General features: G+C 30.5%; 3 protein-coding genes across 5 annotated transcripts in view; 2 read left to right on the forward strand and 1 right to left on the reverse strand.

Moving 5' to 3' along the window:
• The window catches only part of LOC108555620 (long-chain fatty acid transport protein 4), an 11,696-nt gene extending 7,637 nt beyond the window's left edge, over window positions 1-4,059 (forward strand). For both annotated transcript variants that reach the window (XM_017911387.1, XM_017911388.1), the window contains 6 exons: window positions 1,067-1,265; window positions 1,726-1,918; window positions 2,215-2,361; window positions 2,559-2,696; window positions 2,806-2,963; window positions 3,129-4,059. In XM_017911387.1, coding sequence (XP_017766876.1) covers window positions 1,067-1,265; window positions 1,726-1,918; window positions 2,215-2,361; window positions 2,559-2,696; window positions 2,806-2,963; window positions 3,129-3,437 — 1,144 coding nt within the window. In that variant the 3' untranslated portion in view covers window positions 3,438-4,059. The remainder of the gene's footprint in view (window positions 1-1,066; window positions 1,266-1,725; window positions 1,919-2,214; window positions 2,362-2,558; window positions 2,697-2,805; window positions 2,964-3,128) is intronic.
• A 2,033-nt stretch (window positions 4,060-6,092) lies between these two features.
• On the reverse strand, window positions 6,093-13,986 carry LOC108555621 (golgin subfamily A member 1). The gene is made up of 8 exons (XM_017911389.1): window positions 13,425-13,986; window positions 12,558-12,951; window positions 12,227-12,315; window positions 11,990-12,118; window positions 9,361-9,888; window positions 7,089-7,616; window positions 6,787-7,017; window positions 6,093-6,582 (listed from the first exon to the last, which is right to left on the reverse strand). Exons 1-8 carry the CDS (start codon window positions 13,533-13,535, stop codon window positions 6,427-6,429), a joined length of 2,166 nt encoding a protein of 721 aa, XP_017766878.1. The 5' UTR covers window positions 13,536-13,986; the 3' UTR covers window positions 6,093-6,426.
• Window positions 13,987-17,770: 3,784 nt separating this feature from the next.
• The window catches only part of cnn (phosphodiesterase 4D interacting protein centrosomin), a 54,786-nt gene continuing 49,633 nt past the window's right edge, over window positions 17,771-22,923 (forward strand). The window contains exon 1 of one of the 2 annotated variants that reach the window (XM_017911408.1): window positions 17,771-18,065. In XM_017911408.1, the coding sequence (XP_017766897.1) occupies window positions 17,944-18,065 (122 nt within the window). In that variant the 5' untranslated portion in view covers window positions 17,771-17,943. The remainder of the gene's footprint in view (window positions 18,066-22,923) is intronic. The other variant, XM_017911409.1, reaches the window with a different exon arrangement.

Here is a 22,923-nt window from a genome sequence, read left to right on the forward strand (position 1 = left end):
CGACGCTCTAGAAAGTCGGAGCTAAATCAATAATTTTCTTTTAGTGGTTTATCCTCAGTGGAATAAATTTTCGAAGTATGATTAATGTCGTAATAAAATGCTAGAAGCAATAATTTGAAATGAGAAAGTTATTTTTTAACAAAGTATTACATGAAACAGTGGGAAGTATAATTAAAAATGAAAGATTAAATTTAAATAACAATAGAAACACTTGCAAATATTTTATATAGAATATTAGATATTTGGTATATCGAATTTTCTTCATTATACTGGTATCGTTTGAAAAATGATGTTTCAAAAGCTGTATTACTTTTTATGAAGAAAAATAACGAGTTTATAATCTTTCGTCGAAGCCTAATTTTCAATTGTATCACTATAGAATGTATTAAAAATAACAAACGTTATTTCCGTAAAAGCAGTCGGTATTTCTGCGAGAGGTTTTTAAACTTTCATTTATCCTGAGACATAGTTCCGTGAACAGAATGAATTATCTCCCTACTGAACGTATAAATGATCTATAATCCTCTCAGGAAAGCCCTACGACTCGTCGAGAATGAGATTACATGTAAATGTAGTCGCTTTATCTAGAGCCTGTTTCCTGTCTGCTTGCCTTATGGCTGTTTTACTAATAAAATATTGTAACTCTTTTCTATGCTAGTTTTCATTTTAATTTATTGCGAATATTATAAATTATGATTCGCAAAAGTAAACTTTGCAATCTTAAAGGAATTGTTCATATTGAAGCAAAATAAAGTCATCAAAGGACAATTTAACTGTTTCAATATTTTTATTACAATAGTAATTATAAAATTCAAGCTTATTAGTAATTATTAATAATTTAACAGTAGCGATTGTTGTATTACTTGATAAAGAAGTATGCATATAATCGGAGCAATCCATAGCTATAGTAATATAAAATATAAGTTATATATATAAATAAAATAAATAATAATTATATTATGTAATTTAATTAGTCAATGCATAAATAATTAAAATAATATTTTGTATTTTTTACTGGTTATTCTTTGTGAAACAGAAAGTAAGAACAATGGTTTGTGTGTTACAGATACTTACTGATCGTAATGCCCTTTAACTTACTAGGCATGAAATCGAACGACATTTTATACAACCCAAATCCATTATATCATACAGCTGGTGGAATGATTGGAGTAGGTTTCGCAATTCTCAAAGGTATACCAACCGTCTTAAGGACCAAGTTCTCAGTGTCGGCTTATTGGACAGATTGCATCAAATATAATTGTACCGTAGGTGATTTACAAAATTTCTAGACTTTATAGCGATCTCAGTGAAATTAATGCTTCACAAAATTGGATTTCCTGATACTTTGCTCTTCGTCACGATATTGATTAGACTGTTGAGAATAGAAAGAACAGCTGTTAGTGGACGAGTATAAGCTACATAATTTAGATATTAGAATTATAGAAATTTTAGTCCTTTTAGTAAATTTTAGTAAGTTTTGATATCTTATACAATTTAATTAATTTACTGATATCGTTAATACCTTTAAGATACTCGACGTATCCTAAACATTTCCATTCATTAGAAATTATCTGTAAATTTACATAATGATTTAGAAGATTTTCTCTATCATAATGCGTTTTTAATTATTAAATTTAGTGCAATATGTGTGATATAATAATTAAATACTGTATAATATTTTAAAGTAAGAAAACCCTTGTATTGGATTGTAACTTTGTTTACCAGGTGGCACAATATGTCGGCGAAATGTGCCGATACGTGCTGAATGCACCACCTAAACCAGAAGATAATGCGCATCGTTTAAGACTCATGTTTGGTAATGGTATGAGGCCACAAATCTGGAGCGAATTTGTCAAACGCTTCAATATTAATCGAGTGGCTGAATTCTACGGATCCAGTGAGGGAAATGCCAATATTGGTAAGATTCAAAATTTTAATAAATAGGAAATTTCCTACAAATAAGGAAAATGTACAATAAAGATATCTGAACAATTTTTCAATAGAGAATAAAGAAAATTGTTTATTTTGATCATTTTTATGCATATCAATCTAAAATTTGTGATAATTATATATTTTCATATTACTAATTTATTTAATTGTAAAATTTAATTTTAATAAAGTATTGCAAATATCATTTCATCATACTTTGGTACAATTATATACTTTTCATGTTTTATCGGAGTATTTCAATAATCTTTTATTTCTATATTACAGCCAATTTAGACGGTCGAACTGGCGCGGTCGGTTTTGTACCACTAATTGTGCCAAGAGTGTTCCATCCTCTAGCAATTATTCGTGTAAATAATCAAACATACGAGCCTATTAGAGGTTCGAATGGTTTATGTATAAGAGCAGAAACAGGTAAAAATTTTGTTTTAATTACATAGATCTTTACGATGACGAAATCAGAAATGAAAATAATTTTTACTGAAATAAAGAATTTGGTTTTACTGCGTTAAATTTATTTTCGTGGAAGATTTATTCGTATAAGTCGATCGTTAAATTACCAATTTACAGTAAAGAACGCTTTATAAAAATTAATTTTTTTTTTAATAAAGGTGAACCAGGAATGTTCATTGGATTAATAAAAGAAGGAAACGCGTTAAGAGAATTCAACGGTTATTTAGATCAAGAAGAATCGCAAAGAAAAATAATACAAGATGTATTTGTTAAAGGTGATAAGGCTTTCTTGACGGGTAAGTTATTTTTGAAGACTAGTAAGAGTGCTATAATTATTAAACCTCAATGATTTAACTGAAAATATGTTTCGGTATGATTTTTATCTTTTATCAATTTTTTTTTTAGGTGATATTTTAGTAGAGGATGAATGCGGTTATATTTACTTCAAAGACAGAGTAGGTGATACATTTAGGTGGAAAGGAGAAAATGTTGCTACTGCAGAAGTGGAAGGAGTTGTCAGTAATATTGCGGGAAAAAGGGACACTATCGTTTACGGAGTTCAGGTTTGTTATAAAAAATAATTTCTTTGATTATATAAACTATCGATACCATATTCTCAAATATTTAATAAAAAAAGAGTATATTTGATTATTAAGAAATGTATGATATCTTTCAATGAATTAAAAATTTTATTTAAATTTAAACTTACAAACTAATTTGATATGAAGGTACCTGGAATGGAAGGAAGGGCGGGAATGGCAGCAATAGTTGACCCAGACAGTCTTTTGGATTTTAAAGCTCTTGCAGAAGGTTTAGAGAAATCGCTTCCAGCATACGCGAGACCAATTTTCTTGCGAATTGTGAAAGAACTTGAAATAACTGGTACATTTAAGTTGAAGAAAATGAATCTTCAAAAGGAAGGTTTCGATCCGAGCAAGGTGAAAGATAAGATGTACTTTTTATCTGGTAGTAAGGAATACATCGAAATTACACCAGAACTTTATCAAGAAATCATCTCGGGAACGAGAAAGTTTTAGTCGTCATACTGTTTTGCGAACGACACATAATCGTCAAAAATACTTGGAAAAGTAGAGACGAATATATAACTTTTTTTTACAACATGAACATGACTTTCTGCACGCGCCTTGTAGATACAATGCATAGGATTTTATGTAATAACATCAAGCATGTGAAACCATAGGAACCATAGGCGGAAGTTCATTGGATTTATAAAAAAGGAGTGGAGAGAGTTATTTTTACGGGCGCTCAAAAACAGAAAAACAGAAATGAAGCTTGTTACGTAGTGAGAAAAAAAAATTACAATTCTGTCATCAACGACGAGAGACGAATATGGTGACATGTTCCTGTTTATTTTATAAATGCTCTGTACATTTTTAATCAAATGAAACGGTCCGTAGTATAAGACAAATTGGCATTGTAGATAGAAAGATACCAACGAATAAAATCATTCTTAACGTGTAACACTGATTTTTCGTAAAAGAAGATACCTTATTTGTGAAGCACACAAAAATTTCTCAGGACTGTAGCCAAATCTACTTGTGGCTATCAACCAATTAAAAAGAAATAAATTTCTTATGTCTGCAGTATTTATTTTAAATATGTAACTTGTCACAACACCGTATGTCGTTTGCAAATTTATTATTTATATGTGGTTCAATTTGCACTCGTCCCGTTTGCGTTTATATCAAAATGCCGATAGGATTAAAAAAAAAAGATGTGAATATATATTATAATTAAACATAATATTATATATAAGCTCAATTAATTATATTAGCTCCGTCATCAAGAAATAATAGATATATATAAGTTTGTTAAAAAGGATTAACATTTATCCAAACATAATTTCACTTCCACTTTAAACTACTTAAAGTAATAGTTTATTGTAGCTAGAAATTTTCTGTATTTAATATACGTTTTAATAGCGCACTATATTATCCGTATAGTCGACTATGGTAACGGTGTAACTAATTACTTTCAATAATTTTTGTGTTAATAGAATCTCAAATTCTCATTTGTCTGTATATCCAATCCTTGTAGATTTGATACTTGAAATATCGTATAGATGTTCTTAATTCTGAATTATTTAACAACATTCACGTTAAAATTTGTATAGATGATTAATAAAATTATAATACGTATTTTACAAAATTTTGCTGCTAATCTTATTAATTAATTTATTGTCTTCGAATAATTGTCTAACGAACTCTATTTATATTTTTATATTTAAGAAATTCCATCAGTGTATTTAATATATGATAAATCTAGAAATTAGTCTTTGAAAATTATATACTTCGCGAAATTTCCGATTTAAATTTTATTTTTCAATTAGAGTAGATTATATACAATTTATAAAACTTTATAAAATTATCAATTTCATTATTTATTAGATATTATTATCGACTTGTATATTATTAATCAACAAAGTATAAATATAGGTTGTTGTAAATAAATAATTACAATTCATATAACGTATAACAATTTAATTTATTACTTAATCATATAATATTCAAGTATTTTCTTAAAAATAATACTTTTACTAATTTTAAAAGTTATATCAGAGTTGTAATTATATAGTGTCTTTTTTTATGCTATCAACAAAGAAAAAAGAACAAAACAAAAATATATATATGAAGTCAAAATGAAATAAAATAAAGAAAGAAATAAAAATAGAATTCTTGAAATTTATTGTATTGATCAAATCTACAATATAGAATATTCAAGTCTAACCACAGTCTTAATTCACAATCGTTTCATATCGCATATTTTTCTATTTAACACTAGAACTACCAATTCAGTCAAAATAAGTGGCCCCAGAATTTTCCTTTTTGGAATTGTTAAAAACATATACCTGATTTTAAACAAATTGGCGTCGATACCGCCAAAATTACTATTATTTATGCCTGCTATGTTTAAGTACGCATTTAAGGTCGGTAATTCTAATGTCAAATAAGGTACAGTGTAGTATCGATAGTCTTTATTCATGATTACAAATTTTATTACCGTTAAAATAATTTCACAAGATTCACAAAATTAATATGATAAATAAGTGACAACCATTCGATATAGACAATAAGTGAAAAAATTAAATAATGCTTTTATTAAAAAATTATTTTTTTGATTTCGTGTACTTTAATTGTGTCTATAGAAACGTCATCGTATTATTTACAAATATGAACATGGCACAACTGCAATGTTCACATCACAAACAATAATTATGGCAATTATATCTAGCTTCATTCTTAACAAAGCCAAGACAGGTTTTTTCTAATATTTATAACCGACCATGTTTAAAATACCTTAAATTGCTTTAAAGAATCCTAAGTTGCTCACATTATATAACAATGACACAACCATTTTATATTTTTTAAGTTATTTCAATTTATATTGTTTAAATGTAAAATAGTTATAATGATAAGGTATATGATACAACAATTTTTGTAAATTTTTGTATGGTCAAAGTATTAAGAAATGATAAATTTAATATCGAATTTAATGATAAAGTGCTTCATATTATCCTATGTTTGTATACCGAAGAGAGCTTAAATATAACTTTTGCATATTGAATATTGCAGAATGATCGTATATATACTAGCATTTGTATACGAAAGAAACGTATGATACTATACGCTGCATATACACAGTTTTTACTAATTCATTTCATAATGCCAGTGTAGATGACGACTGTCAAAATTTTTCTATATTCGACTTACAAATTTGTCTAAATAACATTTGGTGCTACATATTTTATTGGGCGTCTTTGAAGCTAGCTGCGATCAATATCTGTAGCCCACGCGAATAAATTATATATGTATTATAAACGCTAAATATTTTACAAAATTTATGAAATTCCTAGTTTATAAATTTTTTTTATCTTTTTTTCCCTAATCCTTCAAATATTCATAATCACTTGCGATTGATCATCGACGCGACACAATTTTTCGATTTTACCCACGAATTTGTGGCCACTTTTAAAATACTTATAGGAAGGGAAATTTGTTTCAGCTATCAGCTAGGCGGTATAGCTTTGGCAGTTTGTCCAAAACCTAGATTAGGCCGTGTACCAAACCATGACATTTTCCACTCTAAAGTTTCTTGCAATAACCGCTCCTCTTCGGGTGAAAAATGTAAAAGAGTAGCGACTGCTCTCGTTAAATGAAGAGCCTGAAACAAACAAATAAAAGCTAAATTAAAAAATAATTAAAAACCTAAATAAATTCCATAGAACTGAAGTGTGAGAAAATATTACATTTTATAAACACCCTAGGTATTTTTTTTATATTAAATTTAAAAAAAATATATTTAACCATTTTGTTTCTGATAATTATCTTACATATTATAATTCAAAAATTGATACATCAAATTTACCTCATATTCCCTACTTGTTAGGAACTTTATGAGAACATGTTTAAGGTATTTAAAGTTAACATCTTCATCTCTTGTGCTATTATGTCTGGCAGTGACTGTTTTCGACGAACTGGGTTTAAGAATTGCCGCAGATGGTTCAGCATCGCTATCCAGCGATGAAGATGGAACTCTCAACTCTCGCTGAAGGGTCTTCTTCATATCGGTTAATCGTTGCTGTAAAACCTTAATCGTCTAAAAATAAATTCAATAATTAATGTTTTTCTAAAATATATTTTGAAATTCCTATTTTTCTCAAATTCTACCTTCGTCTTCTCATTTAATTGTTCTTCCAAATCCATTAAATTATTTTTAAGTAATTTCTCATTTCTCTCCATTTTCTTCCTATTTTGTTCCATTTCTTCCAATTCCAATACCCTCTGTTTAGTTTCTTCTAGTGTCGTCGTTACTTCTTCTATTTCTTTACTTTTACTTTGTAAATTGTGCTCTAATGTCTCTACCCTAGTTTGAAGCTCTATGTTTTCCACTTCTTGTCGTCGATTACTCTGTTTCACAATTTCTATCTCTTGAGATACTTGAGCATTCCTTAGCAATGCAGTATCCTTTTCATTTTTCTCTCTTTCTAGGCATACTTTCAACGTTGCTGATGCTGTCCTTTCGGATTCCAGATCTTCTCGTAAACGCGCTACTTCTAAATGTAAAGAGGAATTATTCGTTCGTTCTCCTTCCAGAGTGATACGAACATGGGCTAATTCTGAAGTAGCAGTTGAAAGTTTTGTTGTTGCATCTTCTAAGTCTCCCTTCAGCCGCGAAATCTGTTTTGACGAGGATTCCTGACGAAAAAAGAAAAGCAAACAACAAAATAATATGAGGCAGTATCTAAAATTACGTTCAGTTAAAACAATTGTAATTTAGTTCAATTAATAATTGAATTTTGTTAAATATCCTGTATTATCCATATCTTTGGAATTTATGGTACAGTGCATTTATTTTGTAAATTTATTTTATAGAATGCTGATAAAATTTAAGCAAGAAACAGTGATACAGGAAGATTTCGTGAAATTAATTAATAATTACATTTTTATAAATGATTGAACTAAACTAAAAATTTGTAGATTAATATAAATTGGCTAAAAATATTTTCAAAATATTTTATACTTTATACAAAGCATTGTGAAGTGTGCTAAATCAAATTTTTAGTTAATAATAAAAAGAAAAAAGAAAAAAAGCATAGTTGATATATTTTGTTAGTATTATAATAATTACGTTTGAAATAAATAAGCTGAGATACAATATAGTAAAATATTGAATGAATACGAAGGAAATATAGAAAAACGTAGAATATTTCAGTGGAAATTCGTCTTATATCAAATTTCAAGTTGCGCCATTAATTCCAAAGTTCAAACCTGTAAAAAATTTTAATTTAATTCCAAAGTTCAAACCTGTAACAAATTTTAATTTAAATACACTTGATTAAATCAAAAAATTTGTTGCAATAACTTCCGACTTTTCGGTAAGATTTTCAATGGTGTTCGATCATTCTATCATCTATACTACACAATTTTTCTCTGCATTTCCCTTTAGTTGTATTTGCCTGGATACGCATTCCTAATATTTACAGCAACGTAAGTATAATCGGACTGTGTCAGTGGTGTACTGTACTGTAAGAAAAAAATCGTGTACACATTCGTGTGTGTATTAATGTATAAAAAGCTGCTTGAAAAAGGGGGGATATAAAAATGGGTTAAAACAAGCACAAAAACCAATGAAATAAACAATATAATTTATTTGTTCTTTTCTTTATTCCACAAATAAAATATACAGAAATGCGATCGTACATAAAAATATCATTGTTGATACTATCTAATTTTCATGTACAAACACACGCAAAGTGGAAATATAGGGTTTTAAAAACTTGACTACATTATTTTTGTTTATTGGTACGTGATGCTGATGTCGATAAAGTATAATATACATAGTAAAAGTTTTGCATGCTTATAAAGATAAATAAAAAAATTATAAACAAAAAAATGTGCTAGTAGATATGCGTAAAAAAACGTTCTGTGCGTTAAGCGTCAAGCATCTTAGAAATAACATGCAAGTACATAGGCGATATGTAGTTTTCAATTACAAATTAACACACGACTCTTTCTACGCGTTTATGTATACGCGTTCCAGTGTTTTTACACTTACAGTGTAACGTCATAAACATTCAATACTTCATAAAATTATTAAAACGTAGTTATTTAAACAACTATGATAAACTAAGAAACAAACATATCTTTGTATGACCACAGTTAATTAATTAACAAGTAAAAAATATTAGTCGAGACTATCATCACATATCATCCTTTTCAAGCATAGAAACAAAAAAGCTATAACATTATTTACGTGGGAAACTTCATCGTTACGTAAATTATTAGAAGATTTGAAAGACTATTATTCGATACTGTGGTCATTTGAAAATTACCACTTGACAAATAAGGAATGCTCGTCTTTTTTGTATTTCAAAATCTAACAGGACATCGTTTTCAAAACAATCTAGCCCATGCATGACTACATATCGCGGTAACTCACAATTTGTCGTTTAAATTCGTCCACCTCATCATCGACGCTGGCCCGGAGCTCTTTTAGTTCCGTGGCCATCTCGTCAATGTCCTCTGCCATGCGCAAAAGCTTGGCGTCTTTCGTCGCCATGACAACAATGTTCACCTCTATTTCAGCTTCTAGCTGCTTGATCCTTTGCTTCAGTCTTTCACTTTCTTCTTCAACTCGTCTTCTTTCCAAACCTTCTTCACCAGCCTGTCTGCTAAGTCTTCCAACTTGTGTCTCCAAACTAGATATTTTTCCTGACCAACTAGTCTTTATATCGGATAAATGAAGATGTGCCTCTTCTAACTTCCTTTCTAACAATGCTCTTTCTCTCATAAGGTCAGCTATTCTTTCATCCACTGTCACCTGATCATTACTCTCTAAAGCAACTCTTTGTTCTAACACAAAAACCTTGTCTTTCAGATGACGTACTTCTTCTTCAGTTTGTGCAAGTTGACAGGATAGTTGAGCTCTCTCACGCTGAGTAGAATGACGTAGTGTCTCCATTTCATCCTGAAAATGTTGATATTATTAGCAAAAATGTCTTCCTATATGTTTATCATTATTACATTTTGCTCTGTAAAGCTTCATTGCAAACCTTACCAAAGCATTGCTAATATATAAAGATGAATAAAACATTACAAATAATCCAAACCTTATGAAGCCAAGAATAAGCAAATGATGAATCTGATGATTAATGATAATAATGCTGAAAGTGAACAAAGTGAAATAAAAAAAAATTTATGAAGCAAAAATAAATAGTGTCTAATATATTTTTTGTTCAAAAACTGTTGAAGTCTTCAATAAATTGCTACAACTGAATATGTCAAAAAGTTAATTTTATAAGAGACATTTAATTATTCGAAACAATCAGTCCACGTTGTTACGAGAGTAACAACATTGGAGTATGAGTACTGCAGTAGATACAGTTTAGACATCTTAAATAAAATTATATTATAATATGACAAGGAACTTTCTTGTTACCATTAAACCATTTCCACTAGTTGATACATGCATTTCTCCTATGTTATAAAATTTTGCACCAAGGAGAGAATTACATAAGGAGAGAATATATAAAGAACAACACTGATGTAAGTAAAATCTATAGAAGTTATTTATGTTGCAGAATAGCAGCAAAGCTTTGAAGACGTACCTCTAGCATCAGCGGTAGCAGCAGCGAATTAGCGGAAAATACCGCCTACTCTGATCTCCAATGCTCTCGTTTATCAAAGTTTTCCAATCTTCATGCGTATGTTGTTTTCACAAAACTTTCACTTAGACTTTGCTCATGTTCCATAACCAATAGAAGAACATTGTTCTTTCACAATTTTTTTGTACTCAACAAAATGTTTGCTCTTTCCCAAACTAAATTTTAATAAAATGGAAGCAAATACTTCCTGCCAAATATTGGAGGTACATTTTAAGAGTACAAATAAGAGTTATGGAACATATGCTCATTTGTTTTATTTTAAAATATATCCCAAATATTCTAGATATTCAAATAATTAAGGCTCTTGACTAAAAGTCACCTGTTCATCATAGATTGATACTATGTGTCAATACAAAAAATGTGCAGAAAAAACATAGCCAATCGTGACAAAACAAAAAGCTATATATAAAATTAAAAAAAAAAAAAGAAAAAAAAAGGAAAAAAAGAGGAAAAAATAGTGGGAGGCTTAAAAACAAAACTAATTTTTAAAAAGAAGCGTGCTTATACTTAAAAAATATGTTTATGATAATTATTTTCATAAAAGACTACATGATTGATAATCAGTACTATAAGGACAAATAATCTTTTAAAAAACATCATGATAGATATAAAAAGAATTGACTTCTTCATGCAGCTTTATTTTTTCTTTTTCATTAAAAAATATTATAAATAAATTTATAACACAGTATGCAATGTATGGAAAGCTAGTCTTGAAAAATTAATCTATATTTATGATAAAATAATATGCAATATTTGTTTTAAAAACAAACTGTTATTAAATTATTTATGTAAAATTACATATATACATAAAAAATTAATTCATTTGCAGGAAGAAATAGTTCGCATTTATTAGAAACAATATTATTACAACAAGAACAAATTTAAATCAAGATCTTAAAGTTCAAGAACAAATTTTAAATATCACTTTATCTGTCTACTGATTTCTATATGCTATGATTCCTTAATAGTACAAAGTATGGCTATTGTTTCGTAAAATATAATATTCATACTATAAATAACATAATTTATGATGTTTAAGAAATAATTTATTTTTCCTTAAAATATAAACTGTAAAACTCTGCAAAGTCATGTATAAATATACAAAGTATATAAAGTAAATATAAATATAAAATACTAGATGTAAGTAGTTGTATATATTTATGTATAATTCAATGTTCAATATAGAATATTTTTATGCAGAAGAAAATTTAAAATGTATTTGAAAATAAAAGATGTATGTAAATATACTTAAATTAAATTTAAAGTATGCTCTATGTTTACTCACTTAAATGATGTCAATTAAGCAACTTATATTAACACAATTATATTGAATAATTATGTTAACATAATTTTGAAGTTCATAGCATATTTTACGTGATAATCAAAATCAAATAAATAACTCACCTGTACATTGTTTAATTCATCTTCATATCTCCTAAGACGAGAAACTTCACTTTTTAAACTCTCAATTTCTGCAGTGGCTGATTTTAAATGATGTGTCTTTTCTTCTACTTCCTGTTCTTTTCCCAGTAACTTAATTGGAAAAAGAAATAAACAAAATATATTAATAAAAAGATATAGATAAAATAAATAATATTAATATTTCTTTTTCAAAGAAATTAAAATATACAAAAAACATACTAGGTGTTTTATTTTTGCCATTTCTTGAGTTTGAAATCCTTCCAGTTGTTCTGCATCTTCTTGAAAACTATACAATTTTTTCTTGTACTCTGAAACACAATAATATAAATAATAATATAAAATGTAAAAGTACATACAAATATAAATATTATTCATATGTAGCTGTGGACAATTTATTAAATTAATGACATATTTCCTTTTTCTATTTTTATTCAATTTATCATCATGTCACATATTTTATTTACCATTATAATTTATGAAAAGTAACATTACTTTACTTTTCTTCCTTTTTTTTAAAAAATTTGTATCATATTATTAGTTACAAATGTACCTTCAGCATCTTTAAGAGCCAATTCCAATGAATGTTTTGTGCTTTCTACTTTCTTTAATTCTTCTTCCAATTTGTTCTTTTCTTTCTCTTGTTTTTCAACTATCTTTTTCCATTCCTTTTCTTTTTCAAGGAGTTTTACTTTCCATTCCTCTTTTTTCTTTTCCATTTGTTTTATTAATTCTGCCTCCTTTTTTGCCAATCTTTTTCGCCATTCATCTTCTCTGTTTTCAAGTCTTTTAATATCTTTAGCAGAAAGTTGCATATTATCATTTAATTTAAGATCAAAGCTATTATCTTTTTTTAAAGAAACAGGTGGGGAAGGAGAAGCTGTGTTTTCTTCATGTGATCCATCTAATGAAATTTGAGATCCACTGATACTACTTGTGGATCCTGCCTAGAAAGAAATATTTAAATTAACTTCATTTATATTACTATAATAATACAACATATTATTATATTGTAATTGTAAATTTGTAAAAATTTTTTTCCATTCATCTTTCTAATTTTATTTTAAATTAATTTGTTATAGACAGAAATCTTTTTTTAAATATTACGATAATAAAAAATATCTTTATACTAATATAACTAAAGTAAACAATATAAACTATCGATAAGAAGACTAGTCTTGTAATTATGGAAAATCGAATAACGCATGGATATAATATTAATGAATCATCTAATAAACAGATATGAAGAAATAATAAGCAACATAAAACTTAAAATATTACCAGTACTTCGTTAAATATTAATGATGGTTTAAAGTAATCATCAATCGAAGAATGAAGAATAAACCGTTTATAAATAGTATATTTACAGATGCGATATCTCTTTTACACTGATAACAGTTACACAGAAATACATGTTTACCTGAGACATATGCCTCGAGTTAATACCACGCACACTGCCGGCATTTCTAACGACAGTTAACACGTCACTCCCGATTTCTTCTCGTATTTTGTCTTTTAGCGTTGCAAACATGATGCGATAACCTCCAATGAGACGAGCAAAAAATGTCAACTACCACCTGTCAATGTCAATATTGTGCTGATTGTGCTATGCCCGTCTACCGGAGCAATATTAAAGGGAAGAGAATAAAAATATAATGTGCTAATAATTCATTCTTTACTAATGCATCGCAATTTGATTCGACTGAATCATGCTTAAATAACTGCTGTACACACAGTAACAAAAATTTTGCACACATCTAAACGTCACATTAAGGACAGACGACTGCCATACTGCTCAGTCACTTCGATAATCACTGGTTTTAAAGTTCGACATATGTATAGGTAGTGTCACCTGTTTTAGAAAATTAGCACAACGTGTACAGCGCGAAATGCAAATAACCAAGTTGCAGTATTCCACGAAAAAAGGAGAATAATAACAATTTACAAGAATAAGATTGTACGATACTAAAATTGGCTCAACATGTGTATGATTCAACCAAAAAAGACCGAGAACTTTGCACTAAATAGATACAGCACTTTTTATCTTCTCATGTGCAAAGATAATTACATAATGTCGTCACTGTTTTATTAAATGGTCGTTTTACCGTGACTCACGTTATTATACTTATTAACCAATAAAATTATCGGTACACTAGGAATATTTTATTTTTATGCTACATGTGAATGTTGGTAGAATTGATATGGGAAATAATATACATTGTGCATTTAGCGCATCTAGTGGAAGCATTTGGAGTTAATGTTTTTAAATTTGACGGTTTGAAAGTGTACGTGGGTTTTCGGTTTTCATATATTATTTGGTGATGTATGTTGTGAAATTAGATAAAAATGGAGGATTTCATGAACGAAACGGCTGCTCTAAGAAATTATTTAGATGCGTGAGTAAATTTAATATAATTTTGTATATCGTGCAATGTTATTTTTGTTTCTCATAGCGGGGGGTTTTTATTTACATACGCATTAATGTCTTTTTAATATTACTTTTTATTATATGATGCTTTAATTTATGTTTTACTTTATATTCTTGATACATTTTATAAAATTACAAAATTGCATTGTTATAATACTTACATGTATTTAAAGTAGCTTATGTAACATATACATTTTGTAAAACAGTTTATAGTAAACTAAAATTTGTTAAGAAAATAAAAAAGATTTATTAGTTATATTTACACTATATTGTTGCATTTTATATTTTATATAGTAATATTTAGAAAAGCATCAGCAAGCTTAATACGACAGGAAACAGTTTTACCGACGCTTTGCATATGGTCTCCCGTTAAGGAACAAATTTCTTTTTTAAAATAATAATTTTTTCTTGTCTCTGTGGGTGTGTCAATTTTTTTACGTCTGAAAAATTTTTATTTCGTTCCAGTAAATGCCATTATATTTATAAAATCACATATGTATGTATCTACATGTAATTTTTTAGAACTATCTTTTAAGGTTAGAAACGAGTGTTGAGGTTAATAATATGTTATATCATTTAATTGTTGTTTTTATCTTTTGAATTATAGGTATGTTATTAAACACGATTTTAATTTTTCAAAGCAATCATATACTAGCATTATTGTTTATAACAACTATAAAGGTAGACTGTATGTATTTGTATGTAATATATTGTTATTTAATATCATTTCATTGAATTTTTGTTTATTCTAATTAAGAATGTAGAATAAAGAGGAAGATAAAAGTACATTTATTAATATATTAGAAATGTAAACAAATATACTTAACGTTTAAATGAAAATATTTAAAAATATCATATTCTATAGTTGAGACTAAGTAAATTGTGCGATTTTTATAAAATTGTTTAAGAGGAAGCTGTGTTAAACTTTTATAACTATTAATTGTAAGTGTATAATATAATAACCGATATAAAATTATATTCCGTGGTTTATATTGTATATTATTCTACTGTATATACCTAAAGTAAAGACAAAAAATATTCAAACCAAACCATGTAATGTATTGGTCAATTTAGTTTTTTTATGTTATGTGTAATATACGGATTTATTCTTTGTTTATTTAAACAATGATTATCTTAACAGGCAGGGTTGGAGGTCAGTGCTCATTTTAATCATTCTTAGATTTAATTTACAATGTTGAAATTTAAAAATTAAATAGAAAATACAGATGTATCAAATATAATTACCAAATATATTTAATTGTCAATGATAATTTTGAAAAGATGTTTATTAGTAATAATTTGCCCTATGATTTTGTATAAGTAATGGAATTGAAATTACTTTCAATAAGTTTTATTATTTGTTTATTGATTCATCTGGAGTATACCTGAATTTATCGTTACGATTAGTCGCAAATGGTAATATCCACTATTCAGTAAGAACTACGACACATTTTCACGATTACAAAATTTTTGATAGACACCCAGGAAACATTTACTACTGCGATTGTTAACTGCCCGAAGAGAATTACGATTCAACGAATCGTTCACCCATAAGACGAGTTTTTATCAGAAGAATAGAATCATAAAATGATAGGCAGATAAAGCGACTATTACTCGGTATGTAATCTACGGTTATTTTATGTGTCAGGAATTCACGGAATTATATGCGAATGGTAGAAAATGGCTCGAATGTGCGTCAGGTTAAAAAGTTTTTATGAATTTATTGAAAACTTGCTCGTAATAATTCGTAACCACCATGTACATAGTACATTACGTAAAATTATTAGAAGATTCTTATATTTTCTTATAATTTCCAATTATATCACAATATACTATATATATAATACATACTGTATAATAATAACATAATACATATAATGTAATGTAATATAATATAATAGTAAATATATGAAATTTATAATATAACTTTATATCGGAAATGTAGAAAATTAAGTATCGCAATGTAACTTTATATTATACTATAATTATATTACAATACACTATATGTAATATATTATGTTTGGATAAATAGGTACATTGTACAAGCTTCAAACACATCTGTCTCGATAAAAGTCCTGAAATGTCCCCAATCATCAACACCTCCACTATCACTCCTACGCCTCCAACTCAAGATTTATATCGCCATCATACACCGAAATCGATCGCAGTCATTTCCAATTATTCACCACCACCACCATCACCACCACTATCATCGTCTCCTCACCGACCCCCAATTGAGAGACACTGTGTTTGACCGATGCGTTTGTCTCTTTACAACCCTGCCTCTCTATCTGTTTTTGTCTTTCGACTCTCCCTCCGTTCATCGTTTGCTCTTTATCTCTGCTCCATCGCCTCCCTTCGTCGCCCCGATTGGCCCGTTCGGCTGGGGTCCATGCGTCGGACTTCGTTGCTCTTCGACCAGCCGCACGAATCTTCCGACCTTAAACCCTCCGCTCGTGCCTCCCCTCGATCAGAACGCGAGCCGTGTCGCCGCCTGGCTGCCTTCAGTTGCGTTCAATCTATTGCTAGAGTAGGAGCTTTCGTGGTGTCACGTGCAGTGTCCACAGTGTCTTCGTTTCGCTTCGTTTCTTTTCGTTTTCGTGGCAAGTGTGCACGCGCATTGTCGATAACTCTGGCCGGACCGAGGGTTCGTAGCTTCCTTCTAATCGTCGTACAGTCGGGAAGGAAAGTCCGTTTGATTCGTAAGTTCGCGCCAGTCAGTGTGCTTCAGATCCGTGGAAACGATGGAAGACGATAGACGACCGGCCAGAAATCTACTCTTACTTTTCTCTAAGAGGACTGTGCTAAAATACAAACTGCTGATTCAGTGACAGGGTGCTGAGTTCTTTGACACTCGACGCATGCCGGACTGCGTTCTCGTCTTCTCGTTTCGAGCCTGTTTGTTGGATGCACGGACTAGACCCGAGTCGAAGGAAAAAGTGTTTGGCGAACAGGAAGGAGTGCGTTGGGACACACAGTGCGTGAATCATCTGGCGTGTCATCTCGAGCGAGAGTTATCTGCGCATTGATCGGTCCAGGAGCATATAGGTCGGCCGTGGTAACACAGATTCGCCGAGGAAATTACTTTTTCGACCGTTCATTAGGTCACGACAGCGAACTCCGCGCGAACGATCATCGGAAGGGCATCTTTCGGTGCACGTTTCCAATAAGACTGACGGAAGGACTTTCATCCGCGTTGATCACGTATCGCGCTGATAATGCTCGCCTGAAAGCCCGAGTACATTGACACTCTGTGCCAAAGAAACGTGCCAAAGCGGTTCATTGAGAGTACAAGTTACCTAGTATTATTCTCGAACCCTTGTTATTATTATCGTTGTTATCATTGTTATCCTTGTTATTATAGTTTTACTCGTAAGTTCGTTTTATACACGCGTGCTTTTATACGTGACTCTCTCTCTCTCTCTCTTTCTCTTTCTCTTTCTCTCTTCTTCCCTATTTGTCCGGGGACTGTGTTTCATTCGAACGGGAAGTCGCATTTCTTCGTGTACCGATGAGGAACAATTACCGCAATATGTTTTTTGCCGGCTACGGATATTCCAATCAACATCAAAACAGCCCACCCTCGCCGACCAGGTCCAGTGTCTGGGGTAGCATTTACAGTCCGTTTCGAAAGTAAGTATCCGTTGATTCCTCTGCAGCGTGAGACGTGATATAGCGGGATAGTAAAATCGCCCAGTAGTAATACGCGTGTTTCGGGTGCCGCACGTCGTGTCAAAGGAATTACCAGAAATATCGGCACATAAGGACGATGCCTTAGCCAGGGCCGTACGAAGAGATTTCTCTAGTCGGAGTCAATGTACCTTCTATCGTGCTAGGACATCGAAGGATTTATATTTACATCACGATTTCTCTTCCTTGTTTTCTAATGTGTTCAAATGGATATTTCAAATTGATGGAACTTTTTGTTGTTCGTATATGGATAGTGGTAAGAGTAGAATTATCGAGTCGTATAACGTATATTCGAGCATACGGCACGTAAGTGAGAATGGTGCAAATAGATAGGTACACTTAACCCTTTGCACTCGACGACTTTTTCGTTACAGAAAAATAGTAATTCGAAAACTTTCTGTCATAGAATCGACGAAATTTTTAAAATGGTAAATGAGAAATCATATGCAAATTAAGACGTAGAATTATTTTTCTTAGACATTCCACACATCGTTAGGTAATTTTATATTTGATATATTAATTAACGTCGATCTTTAGAATTTGATTCAATGGTGACTGAGTCATCTCTCGAATGCAAACAGTTAATCGTATTTTTGTGACGTAGTTCGCCTAAACCCCCAATTCTTATCTAATATTTATATAAACATTCGTTCTCGGAATCTAGGTCTTATAAACTTATTCACACCTTATATCCTAGATTGATTTTCGTATATACTTAAACTCATCTTTTCAACAGATTTAGGCATTGAATAATTTCAGTATTTCTATATTATGTTTAATGCGAACCAATCTTTTCAACAGATTTAGGCATTGAATAATTTCAGTATTTCTATATTATGTTTAATGCGAACCAATTGGGTGTCACATATGCAGCTCGTGTTTGTCATGTGCAAATCCGTGATACAAGTATGATTCGATATTAAAAGGTGACGGGTTAAGGAGGAAGACTCGGAAGACTTTAAGAACTGCGAGAAATATTAAACGCCATTTGTCACGTTTAATACTAATGATTCACGTACGGTCGTAAATCGAGGTTGCAAACGCGTATCCGTACAGAGTGATGAAATTTTACTTTGTTCAGGCCGATGATATGATGTCAATATTAAATAACGGACATTTGCACAGGAGTATATTTTACGATAGTTAATTGAAGCGAAAAAGATAAATGAAATTTTTGCACATTGAGTTGTTACAAAAGAGAGAAGGAATATTTTTATAAGTATAATAAATGTGTAAATTTTCCTCTTATCACTTTAGCTGTTTATCTTGTTACACATTGCATCTTGGAATTACTAAAATTACTTTCGAAAAACGAACTTGTATATTGCAAGTGAGAGCAATTAAAAGAATAATTAAATTCTCTATAGAAATATCGCAAAGCATAGAAAAATTTGGAAAGGAAATAAAAATATTGTTATTGTTGAAGGTATTATATTATTCATTGACCTTTTCCAATTAACATTGGAAATACTTTCTCGCTTTTCTTTGTGCTTTCAGGTATCTACGTTACTCCTTCATTAACGGTACTTCATTTTGCGTGTATACCTGTTAAACTTGTACTTTAATTAAACACGTTCTGTATTAATTGCTTATTATTTTGTATTTCACGTTAAAAATAATTCAAATTCGTATTATATTAGTTTCTTTAAATAAAACAAAAAATTGCTATTTATATCTAAAATTATTTTAATTGTTAATTTTTACATTTAAATTCGACTCATTATTGTATGCAAAGTAGAGATTATTTAACTCCTCGTTAATCTTTACAAAATTTCTTGACATTTTTTCCAATTGTAAAGATAAAGAAGTCATTTATTTCGATATTAGACCTATTAAAGCAATCAAAATGCCTGCTTTCAGAATTTTTATTATATTTTTATACTCAATGGAAGCTGCTACTGCAAGAATTAATTTTAATTCTTATTAAATACCCTTTATGCGATTATTATCAGTATCGTACAAAGGGCGGCTATCAAAATGAATTTTGAAAAGTACATTTCGCGATGGAAATTCGTAGATACGTGGAAACAGTTAAAGCTGTATTAAAGTTACACGCGTGAAGGATGTCTCCCCTGGTTTCTTAAATTTAGATTGTTTGTCGTGAATGTCCCGTGGTAAAACCTTGCTCTGTTAGTTTCTCGATGCATGACGGGAGGGTTCGGTTTGACAGCTTCGAATAACAGCATCAAATGTTTCATTGTGGAGCAGGAAAATCAAAGAAACCGCTGAACGCATTTTCTTTCTCCCTGTGCATCGCTTTGGTTCTGTGAACTTGAAAATTTTTCGTCTCCGACAGAAATATTCGACCGATGAGGTATATGCTTCGACCATCTCTTCTCTCTTCTAATTATTCGTTTTCGAAAATCATTCATTTCGTTTATTAATATTTGACCAATCGCTGACGCGATAGTTGCGATTTGTGAAGTTTAGAAAACTGACATAGTTGCATTTAAAAAGAAAGAAAAGAGAGATTGAATTTTGAGGTACAATGATACATAAAAGAGTATAGGAGGGATACATTTATTCTTTAATATCTTCTCCTATTTCTAACTGCTTTAATCTTTTGCGCTCAAAGATTACACTGATCAACGCGAATGTTATATATAATATTATAATATCCATTGGATAATTCTTGTAGAGTTTACTTTTCTGGAAACGAAACCTTAATCGAAATTGCTCTATCATTCTCAGTTTTCGAAAATTTTTTCGAGTTTTGCCAAAAACGCACGATTTTTCGCTAAAATGAAGTATTACATAAAAAGTAAGAACGTTAGAAGGTTCATTCTTGTTTTAAAAGTTAGGTTAGAGTATCTCGAGTTTATCAATGTTCATAATTATAATTATTCTTACTTTTGAACAATTATAATTGATCATCCGAATTTAAAAATAAGCCTTCGAACGTGCTTTCTATGCATTAGTATTACATTTTTACTAAAATTTCTTTATCTGGCACGAATTTGCTATACGGTATCGTATTCCGCAGGCTTGTCCGAAGAAGAAACCATGGAAAAAAATAGTCGAAACAGTTTTCATTTCGATTAAATCGAAAAAATATTCGTCGGCAACACGTATACGGTGTTTTACCGCCACGCAGTCATTGCTTCCCTAGTCTCGACAGTGCCGTAGCTACGGGTAATCGTGTCAAGTGCAATGGAGCTAACATGCAACAGTCTACGAGAAAAAGAATATAATTCATTATAACTACAGACACAAGTATATATGTATGTCATTTATGTATGCAGAAAATTATTCATAATTTTGATTTTCGTTTGTGATTTTTATACTGTTCACATTTAATGCGGTCAGTAATATATTAATTAATAATAAAGGAATTAATTATTAGTAAAGATAAACTGCTAAGTTTAATATTGCAGAGTCACACAGTCTCTACTTCGCTGGAGAGTACCTCGGAGTACTCAAATTCACTGCATTCTGTATTTTCGATTCGACTCTCAATAACGCGTAACTCTCGCAATCACAACTCTCGGTCTTAATTCTCTCTAAGGCTATCTTAATTCTCTCAATGACTATCTCAATTCCCTCAAGGACTACCTCAACTCTGCCTCTATCTTCCAGAGCTGGCCCTTTTAAGCCCGTTTGGAAGACAAGGACCTTCCCCGATGGAGGAGAAAAATCTCTCCACGTAACGCTCTGGGGTGGAAGGGATTCCTCCTTCAGGTTAGGCTTTCCGAAGGGTTACCTTCCCTAGAGGTGTCCGCGGACGCGTCACCCCCAGTTTACAATGGGGAAAACCGGGGTAGCGCGAGGCTACCTCGCGTGGCCTGGCCCCGACTTCCCGAGACTCGTCTGGCCGCGAGACACTAACGGGACCTCTATACCTGGCGAAGTCTAAAAATATCCTACAATTTAAATATTGTATACATATAATTACTGAATGTTCTTTTATGATATAAAAATAGTAAGGGATTAAAAAAAAGAATGTCTAATATGTTGAATAAAATGATACTTAGTACGAATCCTGTTAATAAATAAACTCAGTATAACCCTAATAAAATCTGTTGATACGGCACTGATTTCTTCAATAAGTTGTACATGGATAGAATTTCGATCAACGCCATCTATGATTTGGGCTCAAAAATCAAGAAAGTGATAGGAATATAGAATGTACAAGGAGGTCGTCTACACCTGGTCACGTGACAGACAAGGATAGAAAGCGGTTAGAAAAGGATAGAAGGCCTCCGACAGAGAAAAATTAATAAATTACTCAATTTCCGTAATTAATTTATGAACTTTTATAATTTCATTGCAAAGCTGAAACTTCAGGCTACATTCTTATATAATATTCGTAAAGAATTGAACTCTAAATTGTTAGTTATTAATTTTTGTTTTATGGCGTCTATGATTTCGTAACGACGACCATCACGATCTTCCGTGAAAATATTTAATACTCAACGAAACTAGAAGCAAAATGTGATCAAAAGTTATATGAGAAGATTCGCAAAAACATTGTTTTTCTAATGAGTGCATAAAGTTTCATAAATTAATTTCGTAAAGGATAGTAATTAATGACAAACCAATGGCGTCTGCGATCAATCGACCAATAATTCAAACACTGCGTAGAATAATAATTAATAATTAATTAATTAGGGATAAATTTCTATCGAAAAATATATGTGAAAGTTCTTGAAGGATCTGGCTTTACGTTGCAATTATAAAAGTTCATAAATTAATCACAGATATGGAGTAATTAGTGAATTTTCCACTGCCGATTTGATTTATTAAAATATATTCGGAGCACATAACCAGAGTTAGTAAACTGACATCAGAGCCATCTATGATT

This window comes from Eufriesea mexicana, unplaced genomic scaffold, assembly GCF_001483705.2.
Source record: "Eufriesea mexicana isolate 0111107269 unplaced genomic scaffold, ASM148370v2 scaffold202, whole genome shotgun sequence".
In the NCBI taxonomy this organism is placed as follows: domain Eukaryota; kingdom Metazoa; phylum Arthropoda; class Insecta; order Hymenoptera; family Apidae; genus Eufriesea; species Eufriesea mexicana.